This window comes from Euleptes europaea, chromosome 18, assembly GCF_029931775.1.
Source record: "Euleptes europaea isolate rEulEur1 chromosome 18, rEulEur1.hap1, whole genome shotgun sequence".
Lineage (NCBI taxonomy): Eukaryota > Metazoa > Chordata > Lepidosauria > Squamata > Sphaerodactylidae > Euleptes > Euleptes europaea.
This window is the reverse complement of record NC_079329.1, coordinates 40,768,343-40,786,907: the sequence shown is the minus strand read 5'-3', so window position 1 is coordinate 40,786,907 and position 18,565 is coordinate 40,768,343. Positions and strand designations below refer to the sequence as shown.

Here is an 18,565-nt window from a genome sequence, read left to right as displayed (position 1 = left end):
GTATTTGGATCCTGAAAAATTGGGAATACCAATATTTTTTTACTTCAGTATACTCGAATCTGGGGGGAAAAACGACATCATCAACTACTGCTACCAATCAGAGCCAGATGAAATATAGTTCCACTTCCATCAAGCATCAGTACTTCCATGACAGGTGTTCTGGTCCAAACTGGAATTGAAGTGAATTTGTCATTCTAATATAACTCTTTCAGGGGTGCAAGATTGCAGACACTCTAGGTGGCATCCTTGAGCCTTAGTAAGTTTTAGGGTTTCTGTCACATCAGGCATGCATGGCTGTAATTCTTATAATGAAATTGAAATGGAAAATAATGTCACAAAGGAGAAGGGGGCTGAAGAGAATGCTTACAACAATCCATTGTGGCCACAAACTGCCAATTAAGATGGCAGAGATCCCAAAACACTGAGCAGATCACTCAAGGAATAAGCAATATTGCAGACTAAAGCCACATTATAGTCAAAGAACTGAGCATACAGAAAACATGTACATGCTTTTCTGACAGGGAATAGAGGCAGAAATGATTTGATGCATGTCAATTCTCTCTCACACAGCAGCACACTTAACATATCAAGCCACAGCACCACCTCCCCCCCCCCCATGCACACACACCTCACAATGCGCCAGCGGCACCAAGAACAGACGCCCCGGCACAGCTGTCACTGCACTCACTCAGAAAAGCAGCCCCCCCACCCCCTCCCACCCCCCACTTCCTGGCTTCACCAGCAAAGGCTGGCAGTGAGCTTTTTCTTTTTTTTTAAATGAGGCTTCACCCACCCGATTGACCAAAGAGGCACAACTTCGTTCATTTTGGATTTAAAACAGGGACTTTGAAGCCTCATGACTTTTGGAAACAATGGATTTCACCAAAGGAGGGGAAAAGAATTGTCTCTTTTTCATGTGATCTAAACCAGCACAATGAGACACTCCAGTCTGTTTTAGGAGGACTAAAAGATAATTAGAATCCTCCCAGCATAGCACAGCACAGCCCAGCCATTCCTTCGTGGCCTGATCACAGCCCTCCCCAGCCCCCTCCTCCGAGCTTAAAGGACAAATTGCCTTGATTTTACGATGAATGATACTTCCAGGTCTCACAATGACAGAAGGCTGAAAAAGGTGACTCCTGTGGCTGTGTAATAATACTAAACTAAATACATTCCTTTGAAATGTGGTGTTGGAGGAGAGTGTTACGGATACCGGGGACTGCCAAAAAAACAATTCAGTGTTTTATAGATCAAATCAAGCCTGAACTGACCCTAGAAGCTAAAACGACTAAACTGAGGCTATCGTATTTTGGTCACATCATGAGACGACAAGAGTCACTGGAAAAGACAGTCATGCTAGGAAAAGTTGAGGGCAGCAGGAAAAGAGGAAGACCCAACAAGAGATGGATGGACCCAATAAAGGAAGCCACAGACCTCAGTTTGCAAGATCTGAACAAGGCTGTCAAAGATAGGACATTTTGGAGGACTTTCATTCATAGGGTCGCCATGAGTCAGAAGCGACTTGACGGCACTTAACACACACACAAATACATTCAAAAGTTATCTCCTACATTCTCCTCAGTATCCTGTATTAGGGTTCGATAAACCCGAACCGAAAATAAACCCAAAATTTGCCATTTTGGCAATATTCGAGTTTTGAGTTTACTGATTGCCAAAACCTGGCGATCTCTCCGAAGCTGAATAGGCAATTCCTGAAAAATCTGAATAGCCGAACCCGAAAAAGCTGAATAATAACTGAGCTTTTTAATAATAATTCATCTTTTTCGGGTTCAGCTATTCACCTTTGCTCAGAGGCATGGCTCTATGCTTTTGGACCACGGTTATTGTGGCCCCAATTTTTAAAAAAGGGGACCCAATGAATCCATCTAACTTCCGCCCTATTAATTTGCTTTCAGTGGCTGGCAAACTGTATGCCAGCCATTTATTGTCTAAGTTGCTTATTTGGTCTCCCTCCCAGATAGGCCGGGAACAAAAAGGCTTCTCTAAGGGGAAATCCACGTTAGACCACTGTGCTGTTCTTTTTACTTGGCTAGCAAGTACAGCTACCAAAAAGTGGGGGAATTGTATGCGGCCTTTCTTGATTTGAGAAGCGTGTTTGATTCAGTCCCCAGAGAGCGCCTTTGTGTTCTTGTGCCTCTGGACAGGTTGAAACCGTGGCCCAAGTACTACTACATTGCAAATATGGCTCACTTTTACAGGAACAGGTCATCGAACCCCTACTGACAGATTGCCCTGGTGGCACTTATAAGGAGCTAGTTTGATTTCTTTTAAGTGATATTTATCCCCAGGATTTATATTAAAGTTTTAACTTTTAATGTTGTAAGGAAGATCTTCATCAAAAGTTTATAAATCTCCTTTTGACCTCAACATGTCCTTTTTAGAATGCCAAATAAAGGTATGATTTGACTTGATTTGGCTCTATGCTTTCTCCCATTTTTCTATCTTTTGACTGGTTTTGTTAGGGCCCCATAGTTGGGGCCCTTTTGAGGTCGGGGTCATGTAATCAGAGACAACTTGGTCTGACCAACCATTCAGTGGGTTGATATGGATCAAGAATAAGGGTTTTTTAAAAAGATGGGGCTCACCAAGTCCCGTCCGGAGGGATATATCCTCCAACTAAAAAGAACCAGCTTCGACAGCTACTCACAACACCAGGCTCTCTCATTCGAGCGGATGAGCAATCTCCTTCAGACAGCCTCTGTGATCGAGACTTTGGCTGGCTCCGATATCACCCCTCCCGAAAACCTGCTGTCAAACTGAAGGTCGCCCCAAGTAGAGGCTTTGTTTCCCCGCACCATGACCATCTCTTGAAATCAGATTTTTGAAGACCACAATAAAGGACTGTTCACAAGATGTCATTTGCCACCAAAAGAAATGTTTTCAGTGCTTATTTTTCTTGCATTTAAGCCTTTTCCCTCAGTTTGGAAGCTAATTTGCATGGACATCATGCTATGCGCCCCAGATATGAACAGAGCCCCCAGACTCTGAGGTGCCAGCCTGTCCATCGGCTTTTTCCGCCAGTCCTCGGCAACACTGAACTTCTGAACCTGAAAACCAATGGCCAGCTTGGCTAACAAATGCCTGGAGGATGGGGGCGGCCCCTTTGTGAATCTATAAAATTGGACCCCCTGTCTCAAAGTTCACCAAATTTCAGTGACCATCAAAGGAGAGTCCCTTGCAGCCACACTGCAAATTTGGGGACTCTAACTCCAAAAATGCCCCTACAGGAGCTTTGGGGAAAAAATCCCCATAGACTATAATGGACCCGAATTTTTCAGTAAACCCAGAAATAAGCTGAATACCGATATTTACTGGTATGGCTATTTGCCTTATTCCGGGTTTACCAAAAAAACCTGGGCCAAATAAACCCGAACCCGAAATTTACTGGGTGAGGTTTTTTTTTTGTGTGTTTTTTGCACAACCCTATCTTGTATCCCTTCCAAGCCTTCAGGAAGGAGGCAGAATAAAGTGCACTGTGAGTATTCCTGGATTTTTGGCCTCATTTAGTCATCAAATTCTTGCCCCTCCCACCCTGGAATCTCTCCCACAACCAAAGGCAAATTCAGCTATTTCTGTTCTAATGTCAATTCACCACTGTATATACTATTGTCAAGATACAACCTGATCTACTTCAGACATCTCCCTACCTTCTTCAGGTTCTGACCCAGAAAATCCAGTTCAGCTTGGCTGTGAACTGATACCAACTCAGCCTGGAACCAGGTGCAGATCCTTTGGGCTTGCACCCAAGTTGAATGGAGGCTGAAGAACTTGTATTCAGTATTCTGATACTTCACCCATTCATTGCTCCCTGTGGAGAAAGGGTATGGGGCTTCAGAAGTGGAGACAGACCTACCGTCATAATGAAACACGAATCACAGCAATCTCTTTTCCCCTTTGTTGAGTGTTTAACTTTTTCTGTGGAAGAACTATTTGTCTGACATTGTGGTGCACACATTGAGCTGACCTACAGCTATCTATTGGCATGGGTTGTAGCCATTCAACGGTCCTACTATTAAAGTGCCCTCCATCCTGCATCTAATCCAAGGGCCATTTAGTTTAATTACTGGTTTTCCAACAGAAGCCATCCAGATACCCCCAGGGTAGGCACACAGGCAGAGCAATTCCCTGTGATGCATTCCCAGCATCTGATAAGCAGAAGCAATGAGCCTCATAATGTGGAGGCCCTCCCAGCCACAGAGGTCACAGTGAACAAACCACTGCAGTGTACTCAATCTTTTAAAAAAGCCATTTGTGCACAATTCTGTCACAATATCTGGCACAGTGAAAACCAAAGGTTAAAAATGACTCTATGGAGAAGCACCCCAGTTGCTTCTAACCTTATCTGTCTGATTAGAAGAAGAGTTGTTTTTATACCCTGCTTTTCTCTACCGTAAGGAGAGTTTACAATTGCTTTCCCTTCCCCACCCCACAACAGACACCTTGTGAGGTAGGTGGGTCTGAGAGAGTTCTGAGAGAACTGTGACTAGCCCAAGGTCACCCAACAGGCTTCATGTGGAGGAGTGGGGAATCAAACCTGGTTCATCAAATTAGAATCCGCCACTCTTAACCACTACATCCCACTACCATTTGTGTTTTGAAGTAGGTAAGTTAATTTTTTTCCTATTCAATTTCTCAGAACCACTCATCTATCTATCTAATTCTGCTCCCTGCCAGCCAATACATAAATCTTCAGATGGAGGCACAACAGGTTTTCCTGCAGGCTCAGGGGGAACCCCTGGGTCTGCACAAAAATCTGATTTTTTTTAATGGGGGGATTAAATCCCGATTTCTAAAAAAGCATTCTCTAAGCATATGCAGAGAACGCACTTACTGTTGGCGGCTGCCTCAGTGGCAGCAGAGCCCAGACACCACTAGCAGACCCATCTGTGGTGGTGCAGGCCCGTCCAGCTGCAGCCAGGCTGGAAGGAGAGCAGTGGGGAGGGGGAGTTGGGATCCTCCCGAGTTTTGTGTGCCTCCCCCTCCAGCCCCAGCTGGCGAGGGAGCAGGGCTGGGGGAGAAGGAGGCCTCACTGTGCCCCAGGCAAACAGGCAAGAGCGGGACTGGGGGGGGAGGCTGTGCTCGGCCAGAGAGGCTATGAGACTCAAGCCAACAAGAGAGCAGGGCTGGGGGGCGGAAAGGAGGCCTGTCACAGTTATGGCGGACAGAAGGGACTCACCCTGTGAGGGTGAGATGGGATGCTCCCCTTGTAAGTTTCATGGGTCCCCACTTGTATCTTTAGAAACCTCTGGCATACAACGTCCCTCTCCCTCAGTTGCCTTTTAACTGCAATCTTTTCTTCAAAAGGAAGCTGAGCTGTTCCCCACCCTAATCACAGCAGTCTCCCTTTTCCAGGTATAACTGTGCATTAATGGTGCCTCACCAAGACTGTGAGATGCGCTTCTGCTGATTCACCTGCTTCACCTGACTCTAATGAATCATTACGCAGTAACAGTTAAGTCCATAAATGGGGTGCAGCAGCTAACAGTTTACGGAATTCTGGAATGGGGGATGAAAATAGGGGTAGGGCATGAATGCCCAATTCTGATTTCCCTACTCCCAACTTCTCTCAGGCACAACAGAGAATGGGAGGTTTAAAAAAAAAAAACCCACTGCACTGAGGATGGAGGCCCACAGACCTCCGGGATCCAGGCTAGATAAGCAGGAAACTACTCGTGAAGAGCCAGAGCTTCACTGTTTCACACTACTGCTCTAGGAGGGTGGATTTCCCAGTCAATGATTCTCTGTGTGCATGGAGGGATGGAGGAGGGGGAGGCAAGAAACTCCATCTTGAAAAGAGGTTTTGCAGGGGGAAATGTATCTACTCACCTTGGTTAGGTATCTCTGTGTCTTTCACATCAGTACCTGTTAAGAAGAAGAGTTGGTTTTTATATGCCGACTTTCTCTACCACTTAAGGGAGAATCAAACTGCCTTACAATCACCTCCCCTTCCCTTCCCCACAACAGACACCCTGTGAGGTAGGTGGGGCTGAGAGAGAGTGATTTGCCCAAGGTCACCCAGCTGGCTTCATGTGCAGGAGTGGGGAAACCAATCCAGTTCACCAGATTAGCCTCCACCGCTCATGTGGAGTTGTGGGGAATTAAACCCGGTTTCTCCAGATCAGAGTCCACCACCCCAAACCACCGATCTTTACCACTACACCATGCTGGCAACACCACAAGATCAGTAACAGAGGTAAGGGGTGTGCGGGGAGGTAAGGTCCTTTAAAAATAGTGAGCTATCTCTATCCTGTAGAGAGGAAGGGGTAGAAGAGGTAGAAAAAAAATATACTTTCACGTTGAACAAAGTAACAAGGAAACAACAACACGATGGCTCATTTAACAACTTGGCTCTATTTGCCAATACACACTCTCAACCAAGCACTGCATTAGCAATTCAATACACAACAAAGGAGTGGAGCTCATACAACTTGTTAAAGCTACACACTCTCAATTAGCAGTTGCACTTCAAATACAGGAAAAATGTGTGACAGGCTGTAGTCTGCAGCAGTCCATTGCTTGATATATGAAAGTTTCTGTTCCTTGGCTTGACTTAAGGAATCAGCACTGAGAGATATCCAGATGGCAGCGCTGAGACAGCCTGGAGAAAGAAAACAGCTCAGCCGACTCAGTGCAGCTGTTTCACACACACACACACACACATACACACACACATGGTTCGTATTTCATCAGTTCTTCTCCATGCGTACAATTCTTTTCCAAGCGTACACTTGTATACTTTTCTGAGGGTACGCTAGAAGTGCTCCTGTTTAACTATATTGTTCAGTCTATGGTTGGAGAAGAACTGATAAAAGGACACCCTGTAGCTTTAATAAATGTATACCCTCAGTGGCTGTTGCTAGGCAACCACAGCATTCCAGGCTTGGTTTCTGTCAGGAAAAGGCAAGGGGAGGAGACAGGGCCCTTTCCAGGGCTGTTTAAGCTTTTTAGGGAGAACTCATTGGGCCCAGGCCCAACAGCAACCACCGAGTGAGTTGCCACCACCCAATTTGCATGAGTCACCTATGCCTGGCTCCCTGCTACTGCTCAACTGCAGCCACCCTATGAAAGCCAGTGTGGTGTAGGTTACAGCTTCAGACTAGAGTCTAACCCAGGTTCAAATTACCAGTCTGCTATGGAAGCTCACTAGGTGATCTTGGGCCAGTTACATAGTCTCAGACTAACCTACCTCACAGGGTTGTTGTGAAGATAAAAAGGAAGAAAGGAGACTGATGTAAGCTGCTTTGGTCCCCACTGTGAAGAAAGGTGGGGTATAAATGAAGTAAATAAGTAATAAACATAGCTGAAGATGGAGGCAGATAAAAGGTAGATTGGTGACCAGCTGAGAAGGAGAGAATGAGGCAGAGAAAGGTGAGAGGATATGAGGGCTGCAAAAAGGAGGGAATCCAGGGGAAAGTGTGGGGCTCCCCACAAGTCCTTGAGGGTTTCCTAGCATGCAGGTATGCCTGGCCCAGTGGCCAGCACCACACAACTGTGCCATTGTTTTCTCTGCTGGGTGGGAAGGAGAGAAGAAAGCAGGAAAAGGCAAGAGGCTATGGGGTCTTTCAGGAAAGGGAAAGAAAAAATAGTGTGGGAGGAGAAAATGAAATCTCCTCCACAAGACCTTGTGTGTCTCCTGCCTGCAGTTATATATTATGGTTTAAGCATGCTAGGGTGGTGTGCAGTATACAGTAATGTGGCTCCTTTGGCTGATGGGGATTGCAAATATGGCTCTCCAGGATCTGTGGAGTGAGTACCACTGGCGTAATGAAATAATGCTGGGTTGTTCCCTTGTGGCCTGGATTTCTGTTGCACGATCCCCAGTCCCTTTGAAAGCCTGAAATCTAACGAAGGCTGTTCTCCAACCGGCACTTGCTCCTGCTTCATACCAAGAGGCAAAACACAAAGCCACAGGAGGCAAAGCCCTAAGTTAAAGGTGCAAGTTAAAGCATCCACAATGCTTTATAAGGTGCCAGTACCAGTGGTTTCCCTCCCTCTTTCCCGTCCACCCAACCCCACCCCAGTCACCTTTGGGCAGTTTGCAGATCCAGTCCAGCTGAACCCCACATTCCAGAGGCATCCACTGCAAGGAGGCCAAGTCCAGCACTGCACAGCTACGGATGTCATCGTTGTCATGATTGCTGCGGTCAAAGTTATGGTAAGAAAACTGGGGGGCAAAGAAAGATGAGGGTGTTATCAGCTCCTCAAATTCACATTTAGGCCCCTGAAGCTGAAGGTCACTTCCCTTTCCCTTTCTCCAGTGCCCAGGTTTTCCAACTCTCACCTCAGTAGCAAGAAACTATCTGAAAGCCTCAGTCCTCTAACGAAATTGGTCTGTGCAGAAGTCAGAAAATCACACGTGCTACATTACTAAACAGAATTTCTGTTTATACAACAACATGCCAGACCGCCCAATGGGTTGACAGGAAACTGGGACTTGTAGCCAGCATTCTCAGATTATTTTGTTTGATTCTTCCGTAAACCCCTGAATCCTGTTCCTTCCTCTCTGCCCCAGAGCAGGATGGTCTTGTTTAAAAACAGCAACAAACAGCTTAAAGAGAATCAAGGATTTTATGCTCTTTTCAAGATGAGAAGGAAGTACACTCAACGTTGCTTGGATTGCCCCTGAATCTGGGATTTGTTTCTTATGTAGACAGGCTTCACGACAACCAGGATGGCTGAGCATGCACAAACCCATGTGCAGAAATGCTCGTGTATACACATGCATGCTTTCTTCCAAGCCATTATTCTCAAGAAGGAAAAAGAATATTTGATGTACTAAGAAAGAATAAATTGCAAGAATATTTGATATAATATGAAAGATAAAGACCAACCAACTTTTTCAGCAGTAGAAAAAGATTAGGCATGTGTCAACAATAAACAGATAACCAGCTGAGATAATATCCAAAGGAGCTGAACTTATATGGAAATGTAGCAAGTTTAAAATCAGGGTCATGATTATCACTGTGGGTGGCGGCTTAAGCTGGTGCAGCACCAGAAAGCTTTCAGCTACTTTATGGCTCAAAAACCAGTCAAAAAATGAGATGGATCGTATTTTAGGAGGGGGTATCTGCTGGAGTCCATGCCTACTGACCTGGCTACCACTTAGAAGAGATGGCTCTGAGGCATGTGACAGGAACACGACAGTAACAACACCCACTTTGGTCTCCTGTTTGATGTGGGCAATCCATCCAATCCACCCAAAATAGTGGGGGTGCCCCACTACTGGAGGCAGACGCTGCAAACTAGGTAGCATGAAACACATGTTCCCCAAATGCAATTCCCCCCCCCCAAAAAATGGACAGTGGGATGCCACCTTTTACGTTGTTACTCAGACTCAGGCTTCCTGCTCAGTCGAGCCCACTATAGCATGAGACGGCTGCAGCTGAAGGGAGCAGAGGGGAGTCCCGTGAGACCCGAGCTCAGCAGTATTGTGCTACACGGGTGGGGCATTTTTTAATAGTTTTTCTCTTCTTTCCCACTATTCTTTGCTATTTCTTAGGTAAATGGATGGATCATTTTAAAGCTTGTTAATAAATTGATTTATCCAGACTGGATTTTTAATTTGCTGAATTTTTACTGAGGCTAGACTTACTTGGGTTTTGTTTCAGCTACAATTGTTTATTCTGTTTATGGTTTATATGCTAGTCTTAAATATTATAAAGCTATCGTTTTAGAATACCCTCCAAAGATTCTGTTTCATCTCCATTTCAGAACATAAGATCTATTTCAAAAATATGTATGTCCTGCTTGAAGCCACTTACAAACACCTTAAGAACTGTTCCTTAAAGCATCAGTAACATTATGTCCATATAATAAAACAATATGGCATCACAAAATTCAATACGACAGTAGCGTGTTAGTTACACTGCGCACTGAAGGTTCCTTAACACTGCGCACTTTTGCCATCGGCCACTTGCTGCAGCCCTTCTGTGAAAGGCATGTTGCAGAGATGCCAACTCACCCCGAGACCATCGCTCCACTGCCAGCTGCTCTCTGCCCCGGGAGCTCGGCGATTCAAGCCTATCCAGAACCAGTGCTGCTCGTGGATTTCAGGTTCCGATTCCCTGGAGGATATCACGAAGGAAGATAAGCCTTGTCTGTATGCACAATTTTGCTGTTGTAATTCTGGGGCTCCAGCTGAGGCCCACCAAAGCTCAGAAGCTGGTAAATGTTTTCTTTTCTCTCACATGCCTTCAACTAAGATCTCAGGGCTTTCCTTTTGCTTCCTCTAGACAACTGGGACTTCCACAGTTTGATATGATGGTGGGAGTGTAAACTTATCAGTAAAATATATCTCAAAAGACTACAGAGAGGTTGAACATGTGAAGCTGCATGACGCTGGCAGAGTCTCATAAAATAAAAGAGTCTACATTAATATGAACTATTGCAGTACAATCAAAATCTTATTAAACATTTCATTCAGTTAGCTGTTATCTCTGGTATTTTTTTCTCTCCTTTGGATGATGAGAATCAATCTGTCCATCTATAAAATGATTATTTACTCCAACTGGAAAAAGCTCTCCCAAGACCTTACACAAGTGTCTGTCCAGTTCCAGAGTTCTTCTGCCTGCAAAAATCTGCGGAAGGTTTCTGACCTGCAAATGAGATGTTCTAACCCTGAGCTATAACTTGGCTTCATGCTCAGAGGGTGGGATAAAGAACATTTTCTCTGCTGTCTACGCTGGCCAGTCACCACCAGGAATTCTTATCAGCTCCTCTTGGGTATGGTTTGCTTGTACTGATTGTTGCCCGTCTAATACCTGTGGAAAAGGGAGGACCCTAGCATCTCTGGCAGCGGCAGGTTTCCTGTTAGAAAGCAGCATGATGAGTTAAGGCTTCAGAACAGGAATGCAAGTAGCATGGTCTGAGCCCCATTCAACGTGGCTGCACATAAAACATTTTGAAGTTACAGCTTTGTTATTTTGCCAAAAAAGACTGCATGCCTATCCCTCACCTTCCTCCAGGAAACAGGCATGTTTCTTCTTAAGTCAGCAGGGAAGTCAACCTTTTGCCATAGCTGAGTCTTGATTTGGGGTGAATTCTTCTCCCCACCTTTTAAATATGTCCCAGAAAAATTTTTATTTTCCGGGTGCTTTTAGAGGAGCCAGGGCTAGACCCCTGAAGCCTTCTTTTTAAATATGTTTTTGTTTTAAAGGCTGCTATTTTCAGCCAATGTGTACTGAGCACCATCCAGCAGGCAAAGGGGCAAATATTGTTATTACCACAGATTCAGCTCTGGTGGAACATAAAAGGTGTGCGGAAGTGTGCACAGGCGCACGTGAGGGAGTTGCACAAGGACACACATCTCGCTTCTCACCCAAAAATCTTGTTTAGCGTGTTGGCCACAAAGTGCTCCTCCTCATAGCTGCCCAGGCTCAGAAGCTGGGCTTTCAGCTCCTGGCAGAACAAGTGGGCCATGATCCAGCTTTTCTTCTCTTGCAATCTGTCGTAGTGGAAAACCTGTCCAAGAAGCAAGCAGGAGGGTCACTACTGTGTCGGCTGCAACTCCCATGCCCATCGCGTGCTCACCACAGGCCTCCTCCCCAATTGTGGAGCGGCAGAGCACCGGCAGCACCAGGCTGAGTGCCATCATATCTCCCACTGAGCTCCCTCCTTTAAGAACCACACCCAAATCTTCAGGAATTTTGCAAGCCAGAGTTGACCACCCTTGTTCCAAATAGGCCCCTGCGTGCCTGTGAATTGCATTTCAAGTACACAACGCATAATGTACATCCAATCACCAGGATCTGGGGAGGACATAACCTATGGGGAGGCCCACAGTCACCTGTGCTGGCCGAGGCTTCAGTTCCCAGGGTGGCTCTGCTTGTGGATGGACTCTGGAGCTTCCAGGAGGCACAGGGGAAAGGGCTCTGGCCCCCCAGGAGTCCTGGACTTGAAATCCCCAAAGCCTTATAAGATGCAAAATGTAAACCAGCTGGGGAGGGGAGTTTTACATGTTAGTTTATACCTTGTGAGGTATTATGACTCCCTCTCAAAAAAAGCGTAGAAAGATTTAAACAGTCTCACCATGTTCCTGGGATCATATACTAAAGATCTTGGCCGGCTGCCTTCCCTCGCTTTGCACTCACCTTGTAGCAATGCCTCATCTCGGGGCTGGTGCTCCACCCCAGAGGACAAGAGCCTGTCAGGCTAGGGGTGGGGCGCGGTGCAGGAAGCTCAGGGTTCACCGGCGTTCCCAGGTTCTGCCTGCAGATGTATTTGGCCCGGAAAGTGGTGCAGTTCTTTGCCTCCCACAGGCCCATGGCGCTTCCCGTAGCCAAGGCAATACAGCCCCCTTTACTGAAATCTGGAAAGCTCATGGGAAGGGGGAGGGGGATATACCACAAAGAGAGTTTAAGCCAAAGGGGGGAAAAAACCTTTGCAAAATCATCCAACAAATTTGTCACAGTTACAAGAGATCCTGAAATCTCACTGTTCTATATGAGGGAGGTTCCCTAAGTCAAGGAAAACCAGTGTCTCGCTCCAGTAGAAATCAAAGGTCAACCAAGGATTCTGCTTCTGCCTTCAAGTCATGCCTGTGGGCTTCCAGGAGATATTTGGGTGGCCACCATTGGAAATGTGATACTGAACTACATGCACCACTGGAGTAATCCCCCATCATTCTCCTTACCTTCTTCTCCGGCAAGGCACATACAACTGTACCTACATGAGATGGCCCTGAACTCCTGTCCTCTGGCCAACCCCTTTTGCTTCAGAGAGTTGTCAACCCATTTCTACAGGTCCTCACCAAAACCAGCAGTGCAATTTAAAGACAAGTTATATCCCATTGACTACAATGGTCTACAAAGGGAGTAACTCTGCTCAGGATGGCACAGTAAAGCTTGTAAAACAGGCTATAAGAAACCCCAGTTCTTCTCTGTCAAACATCTTTCCAGCATCTAAGAAGGCCAAAGAAGTTCTGTCTGAGGACTTTGTATACACTGCTTATGGTTTCCCAAGTGTTTGATGCGAGTTTCTGAACTGGAACAATTCTAGTTTGGTTAACATGACCATATTTATCTACAATTTCAACCTTGTCACTAATACTCTAGTTGGGTCTCCTACATTATTATTATAAAACCCTATCAGGCAATATGAGGCTTCTTCCCCTGCCCTCCTAGTGCTGAGCTCTGCTCCCACTTTTATACCCTTTTCAGGGTATCCTCCCTCATGTATTTATTATATCCATTTTCCCCTATTCCAATCATTTTAGATTTATTTCTTTTACATAACATCTGTGCCTTTCCCAACTCTCCTTAACCTTTTATGCATATATCCTTTTCCAGTTCCTTTTCTGACATATAAAATATGAGTTTCCAATTAAAATATCAATTGTAAATATTACACCAAGTATGTATGTATGTGTGTGTGTATTTGCATGTAAGTATGTATATGCCTGTAATGCTGGAGTAGCACCTAGTAGCCTATGCATTTAGATCAGGGAATTATTATTTACTGTATTAATAATATTAGTTTTAACATGTTTTTGGTATTGTCTAAGATTCTGCTGGTCTTGACTGTAAATAAATTTGAATTTGAATTGCAAATGCTTTCTAGGCTTCCCTTCCTTTCTGTCGCCTTCTACTGAGTCTCTATTCCATCCTTGTTTTACATATCCACCGGATACACAGTGTACATAGGATTGTGTGACCACCATATACTGCACTTCCTATATCATGGCTGATTATTTACTCAGAATCAGGGTTACTAAAAACATAAGGCTTTTTTGCTGGATTGCAGAATATTTTTGTTTTAAACATTTCTCCAGCACAGAATAAATCTATTTCTCTCAATTCAAGCTCTGTCAACACAATTATCAATAACTGTTTTTAAAGAGTCTTCTAAGATACAAAATTGTATTCTGCAAAATTCAACAGAAGCTTAGAAAATGTGACAGGAATGTATAAGCATATGGAGCTGCCAGAAACCAACTCAGGCCAACACTTCATCTAGCTAAGTACTGACTCCATGGACTGGAAGCAGCTGTTTGGGCAAGAACACTCCTGGAGAGCCAGAGACTGAAACTAGACAAAGCCCTCTCTGGCAAGGGGGCAGATCTCTCGGTCGGCTGGCCGCACCCATTGCCACCCCTCCACTCCTCGCTCCTCCTCACCCCAGCCTGAACTGACCCTTGAACGTTCACCTCCCCGATCTCACGATGCCTACTCAACCTGGCCCCCCTGCGTCCCGGTGCGGCCATGCCATCGAGTGCCCCATGTGTATTTTTGGCATTTTGATGGTATTTCTTGGTGGGCGGCTGCTCTCCAAACTGCCCAGGAGCCGGCCCCGCTGGGCCTTTGCTGCATTGCTCTTGGGCCCCGGCGCAGCTCCCTCCCTCTCAGGAATGAGCCATTAGGATGGTTAGTGATAGGTTTGTTTCCTTCCAACATTTTAATACATTTCTTCTGCCCCACACATTCTTGTATTATATATTCTCCACTTGTATCTTGCAACCAACCTATTTATATCTCAACTATTTAACTTTTTATCCACAAGAAATTTCATATTTCTTTTTTGCAACATTTTAAGTATGGTATCATAGAAAACCTTACTGATCATTTATAACTATACCTGGATTCTTCCACACCAAATCCCAAGAAATTATGTTCTCAATTAAAAAAACACTATCCCTTAATTTTAAAAAACTATTCCTAACCGCCTCAAAATTAATCAGTCTGGTGTGAGTTGAAACAGTTTGTTTAGAGTGAAGCAAACCAATTTGTAATTGTGTTTTGTATTTGTTCTATTTGTACTTTTTTATCCTGTCCTTGCTCCATCTCATCCTTACGGTTACAACCCCGAAAAGTTGGTTAGGCTGAGAGAAGGCAACTGGCTTCCACAGCATAACAGGGTTTTGACCTGGGTTCTCCCAGATCCTACTCCAACACTGCAATCAGTACACCAAGCTGTCCTTCTTTCTGGTTGTCTCTGTCTGTCTTTCTTTCTAAATCTATTATTCTGGCCACAGTTAAAGCATTTATTCGTTCTTACTTTCTATTCTATCATCTTCTATATTATTACTTACTTTAATCTCTTTCATTTCTTTAATGCTGTTACATTCCTCTGACCTAGAATCTACAATCTTCCTTCACATTTGTTGCATTTATTTCATAGAATCATAAAGTAGAAAGGGGCCATACAGGCCATCAAGTCCAACCCCCCTGCTCAATGCAGGATCAGCCTAGAGCACCCCTGACAAGTGTTTGTCCAGCCACTGCTTGAAGACTGCCAGAGGGAGCTCACCACCTCCCTAAGTAGCTGATTCCACTGTTATCTCTCACTGTAAATCCCCCCCCAATATCCAGTTGGTACCTTTCTGCCCATAATTTAAACCCATTATTGCGAGTCCTATCCTCTGATGCCAACAGCTCCCTGCCTACCTCTAAGTGTCAACCCTTCAAATACTTAGAGAGCAATCAGGTCCCCCCTCAACCTCCTCTTCTCCAGACTGAACATTTCCAAGTCCCTCAGCCTTTCCTTTTAGGACTTGGTCTCCAGGCCCCTGATCATCTTCAGCGTTCTCCTCTGCACCCACTCCATTCTGTCCACATTCTTTTTGAAGTGAGTCCTCCAGAATTGCATACAGCACTCCAGGTGCGGCTTGACCAATGCAGTATATAGCAGAACTATGACATCTTACAATTTGGATGTTATGCCTCTGTTGATACACCCTAAGATCTCATTAGCCTTTTTTGTCGCTGCATCACACTGGCCGCTCACGTTCAGCTTACTGTCCACTCATACCCCAAGAACTTGTTCATACACACTGCTATCCTGAAGTGTATCCCCCATCCAGTCTGTGTGTTTCTCATTTTTGTTACCCAGATGTGGAACTTTGCACTTGTCCTTGTTGAATTGCATTTTGTTCACACCCACCCACCTTTCAAGTATGTTCAGATCTCGTTGAATTCTCTATCTTCTGGTTCACTGCTCTCCCCAATTTTAACAAAAATTTAATGAGCAGTCCCTCCACCCCCTCATCCAGATCATTTATAAAAATATTGAAAAGTGCCGGGTCCAGAACTGAGCCCCACTGGTTACTTCCCTCCATTCAAATGAAACGCCATTGACAACTACTCTTTGAGTGTGGTTCTCCAACCAGTTCCCTATCCATCTAACTATCCTAGAGTCCAGGCCACAGTCCTCCAGTTTACCCATCAGAACATCATGGGGAACCAATCAAAAGCTTTACTGAAATCCTGGTTGCCTTCCTTGCTCCCTGTCTGTCATTCTGTATCAAGCCCCTTGCTGTTGAAGGGGTAGCCAGAGGTGGAGGAGGATCTCTGGCACACGCTACCTGTGCCCTCTCTACCTGTGGAAACTTATGAAGAACGAAAAAGTACAGTCCCAGCCTCTGAAAAACCTTTACCAACAAAAGTGCACTTGTCTTAAAAAGTACCAGAGGATTCTTTGTTGGTTTGATGCAATAATCAGATCCCTTTTGAAACTGGCATCTGTAGGGATGCTTGAAAGCTGTAAAACTAGAGTTGGAAGCACACCTGATCCAATTCACCATTGTGAGACACATCTATTTGCCCGGCAGCACCCCCTGCAGACCAATTCACTTAATCCAGGGCCCACAAGCAGTGAGCAAAGGTACCTGCAAAGACAAGTCACACTCTGTTGGGAAACAACTGGAAAGAAGGTAGGATTGCCAATCTCCAGGTGGGGCCTGGAGATCTCCTGAAATTACACCTGATCTGTTCCCTTGGAGAAAACGGCTGGTTTGGAGGTGACTCCATGGTATTATATCCTGCTGAAGTCCCTCCCCTCCCGAGGCTCCCCCGCTAAATCTCCAGGAATTTCCTAACCTGGAGTAGGCGACCATGAACGAATGAGAGGCACAAGTCAGTGCAAGCAGGGGGAGAATGTCCTCCTAGCTGTGATAGGAGGACACACTTCCTTACCGGAAGTTCTCACCCAATCCTAGGCACAGACACAAACAGCTTTTACCTGGTTGGTTATGGTTCCAGTGGGTGTACGTGACTTCATCCCCACTCAGCCAATGGAAAGAGCCTGTTTCATTTATGTCCTGTAGCGCTGTCCAGAAATACTCATTCTCCCAGCTGTAAATAAGGCTGTTCACATAGGCCTGTTCGAACCTTGTCCAGGAAGAGAAAAGGAAGGTGTCAGCCTCTTCCTCACCATGTCCACCAAGCCTTGTTCTTTCCTCCAAAAGAAGATGTCCGCATTTTACATCCAGGAAGCCCCGTTCCCCTCAGAGACAACAAAAATGCCAAGTGCTTGGCACAGTTTTGTTGCCAAGGACTTTCAACAGAATAGCAGGAGATCCCTGTCACTCCACTGGTTTAGCACACACCTGTTGGTGATGGTGAGCAGAGTAGCCCCATAGTCCATGCATATCCTCCGCGCCTCCATGTACTTGACATGCTCATCACCTAGCCAATAGCAAGATGGTGTGTGCCATTTCCAACCCTGGAAAGAACAGCAACAAAATCAGCCTCTTGCCCTTGTTTTCATGACTGAGCTGTTGCATAATAGAGGATTTTCGTTGGGTAAGAGATTGTTCTGCTTTGCTTGGGCTGGCTTGTTTGGTGTGCTTTCCTTACTCATCTAGAGCCTTCAGGATCTACTGTCTCTATACATCTAAATAAAACAAACACATTTATTGCCTCTACTACAGAGGCTGTTTAGGCAAGCTCTGTGTTCCAGGAGGCTCTAGTCAGGCCTGGTTTAGACCAAGGTGAGCTCCTGAGATGCTCTAGAGGCATCTGGTTAGCATTCCTATGTCAGATCATTGACCTCCTTGCAAAAGGTACACCCAATAACATGTTTGGATCTTTGTGGGGACAGTACAGAAGCAAATACTATTGGAGAATCTGTGCCTCCATTTTATCCTTAAGACTTAACACCATTAACATTGACAAAGGATGATAACACCAACAATTAATTATACATAGATTATGATAAACCAAGGAGATAATTTCAAGAGTCTATTAAATATGCGCAATGTACTCTGGAAAAAGAGGCTACTGTTAGAACAGAATATAGGGAAACGTTTCAAACAAGGATTTATTTTGTTTATTTAAAACATTTATTAGCTACCTTTCTACCTCATAGGAAATCAAAGTGGCTTACAATGTAAATAATAAAATACAATAAAATACATAAAAACCACTAGTGAAAATCAATAATTTATAACTGCCAGTAGGCAGAAGAACTAATCAAAACTATATACAGTTGCCTCCTAAAGATCAAGAGTGAGGGGGCCAGGGGCAACCTCTCTGAGGAGATTATTCCATAATCATGGGGCTGCTGCTGAAAAGGCCCTCTCTCATTTACCCACAAGACAAGCTTTGCTGGTCAATGGGACAGTTAATAGGGCCTCTCCCTGTGATCTTAGTTCCCAGGTAGGAACATTTGGGAGAAGACGGTCCTTCAGATACCTTGGTTTCAAGCCATGTAGAGATTTAAAAGTCAAAACCAACCCCCTGAATTATCTCCCTATTTGTTCAATGTATAAGCATAACATATCATAAGGAAAGCTGGAATAGATTTAGATGAATATGGAATGAAAATTGGT

The 18,565-nt window shown here is 44.9% G+C and overlaps 1 protein-coding gene across 1 annotated transcript in view; it reads right to left on the bottom strand.

Moving 5' to 3' along the window:
- MRC2 (mannose receptor C type 2) overlaps positions 1 to 18,565 on the bottom strand; it is a 112,589-nt gene that overhangs the window by 62,611 nt on the left and 31,413 nt on the right. Inside the window, exons 10-17 of the mRNA XM_056864732.1 lie at positions 17,342 to 17,457; positions 16,975 to 17,123; positions 12,111 to 12,328; positions 11,339 to 11,481; positions 9,983 to 10,085; positions 8,047 to 8,185; positions 5,848 to 5,883; positions 3,669 to 3,829 (exon numbers count right to left, since the gene is read on the bottom strand). Coding sequence (XP_056720710.1) covers positions 3,669 to 3,829; positions 5,848 to 5,883; positions 8,047 to 8,185; positions 9,983 to 10,085; positions 11,339 to 11,481; positions 12,111 to 12,328; positions 16,975 to 17,123; positions 17,342 to 17,457 — 1,065 coding nt within the window. The remainder of the gene's footprint in view (positions 1 to 3,668; positions 3,830 to 5,847; positions 5,884 to 8,046; positions 8,186 to 9,982; positions 10,086 to 11,338; positions 11,482 to 12,110; positions 12,329 to 16,974; positions 17,124 to 17,341; positions 17,458 to 18,565) is intronic.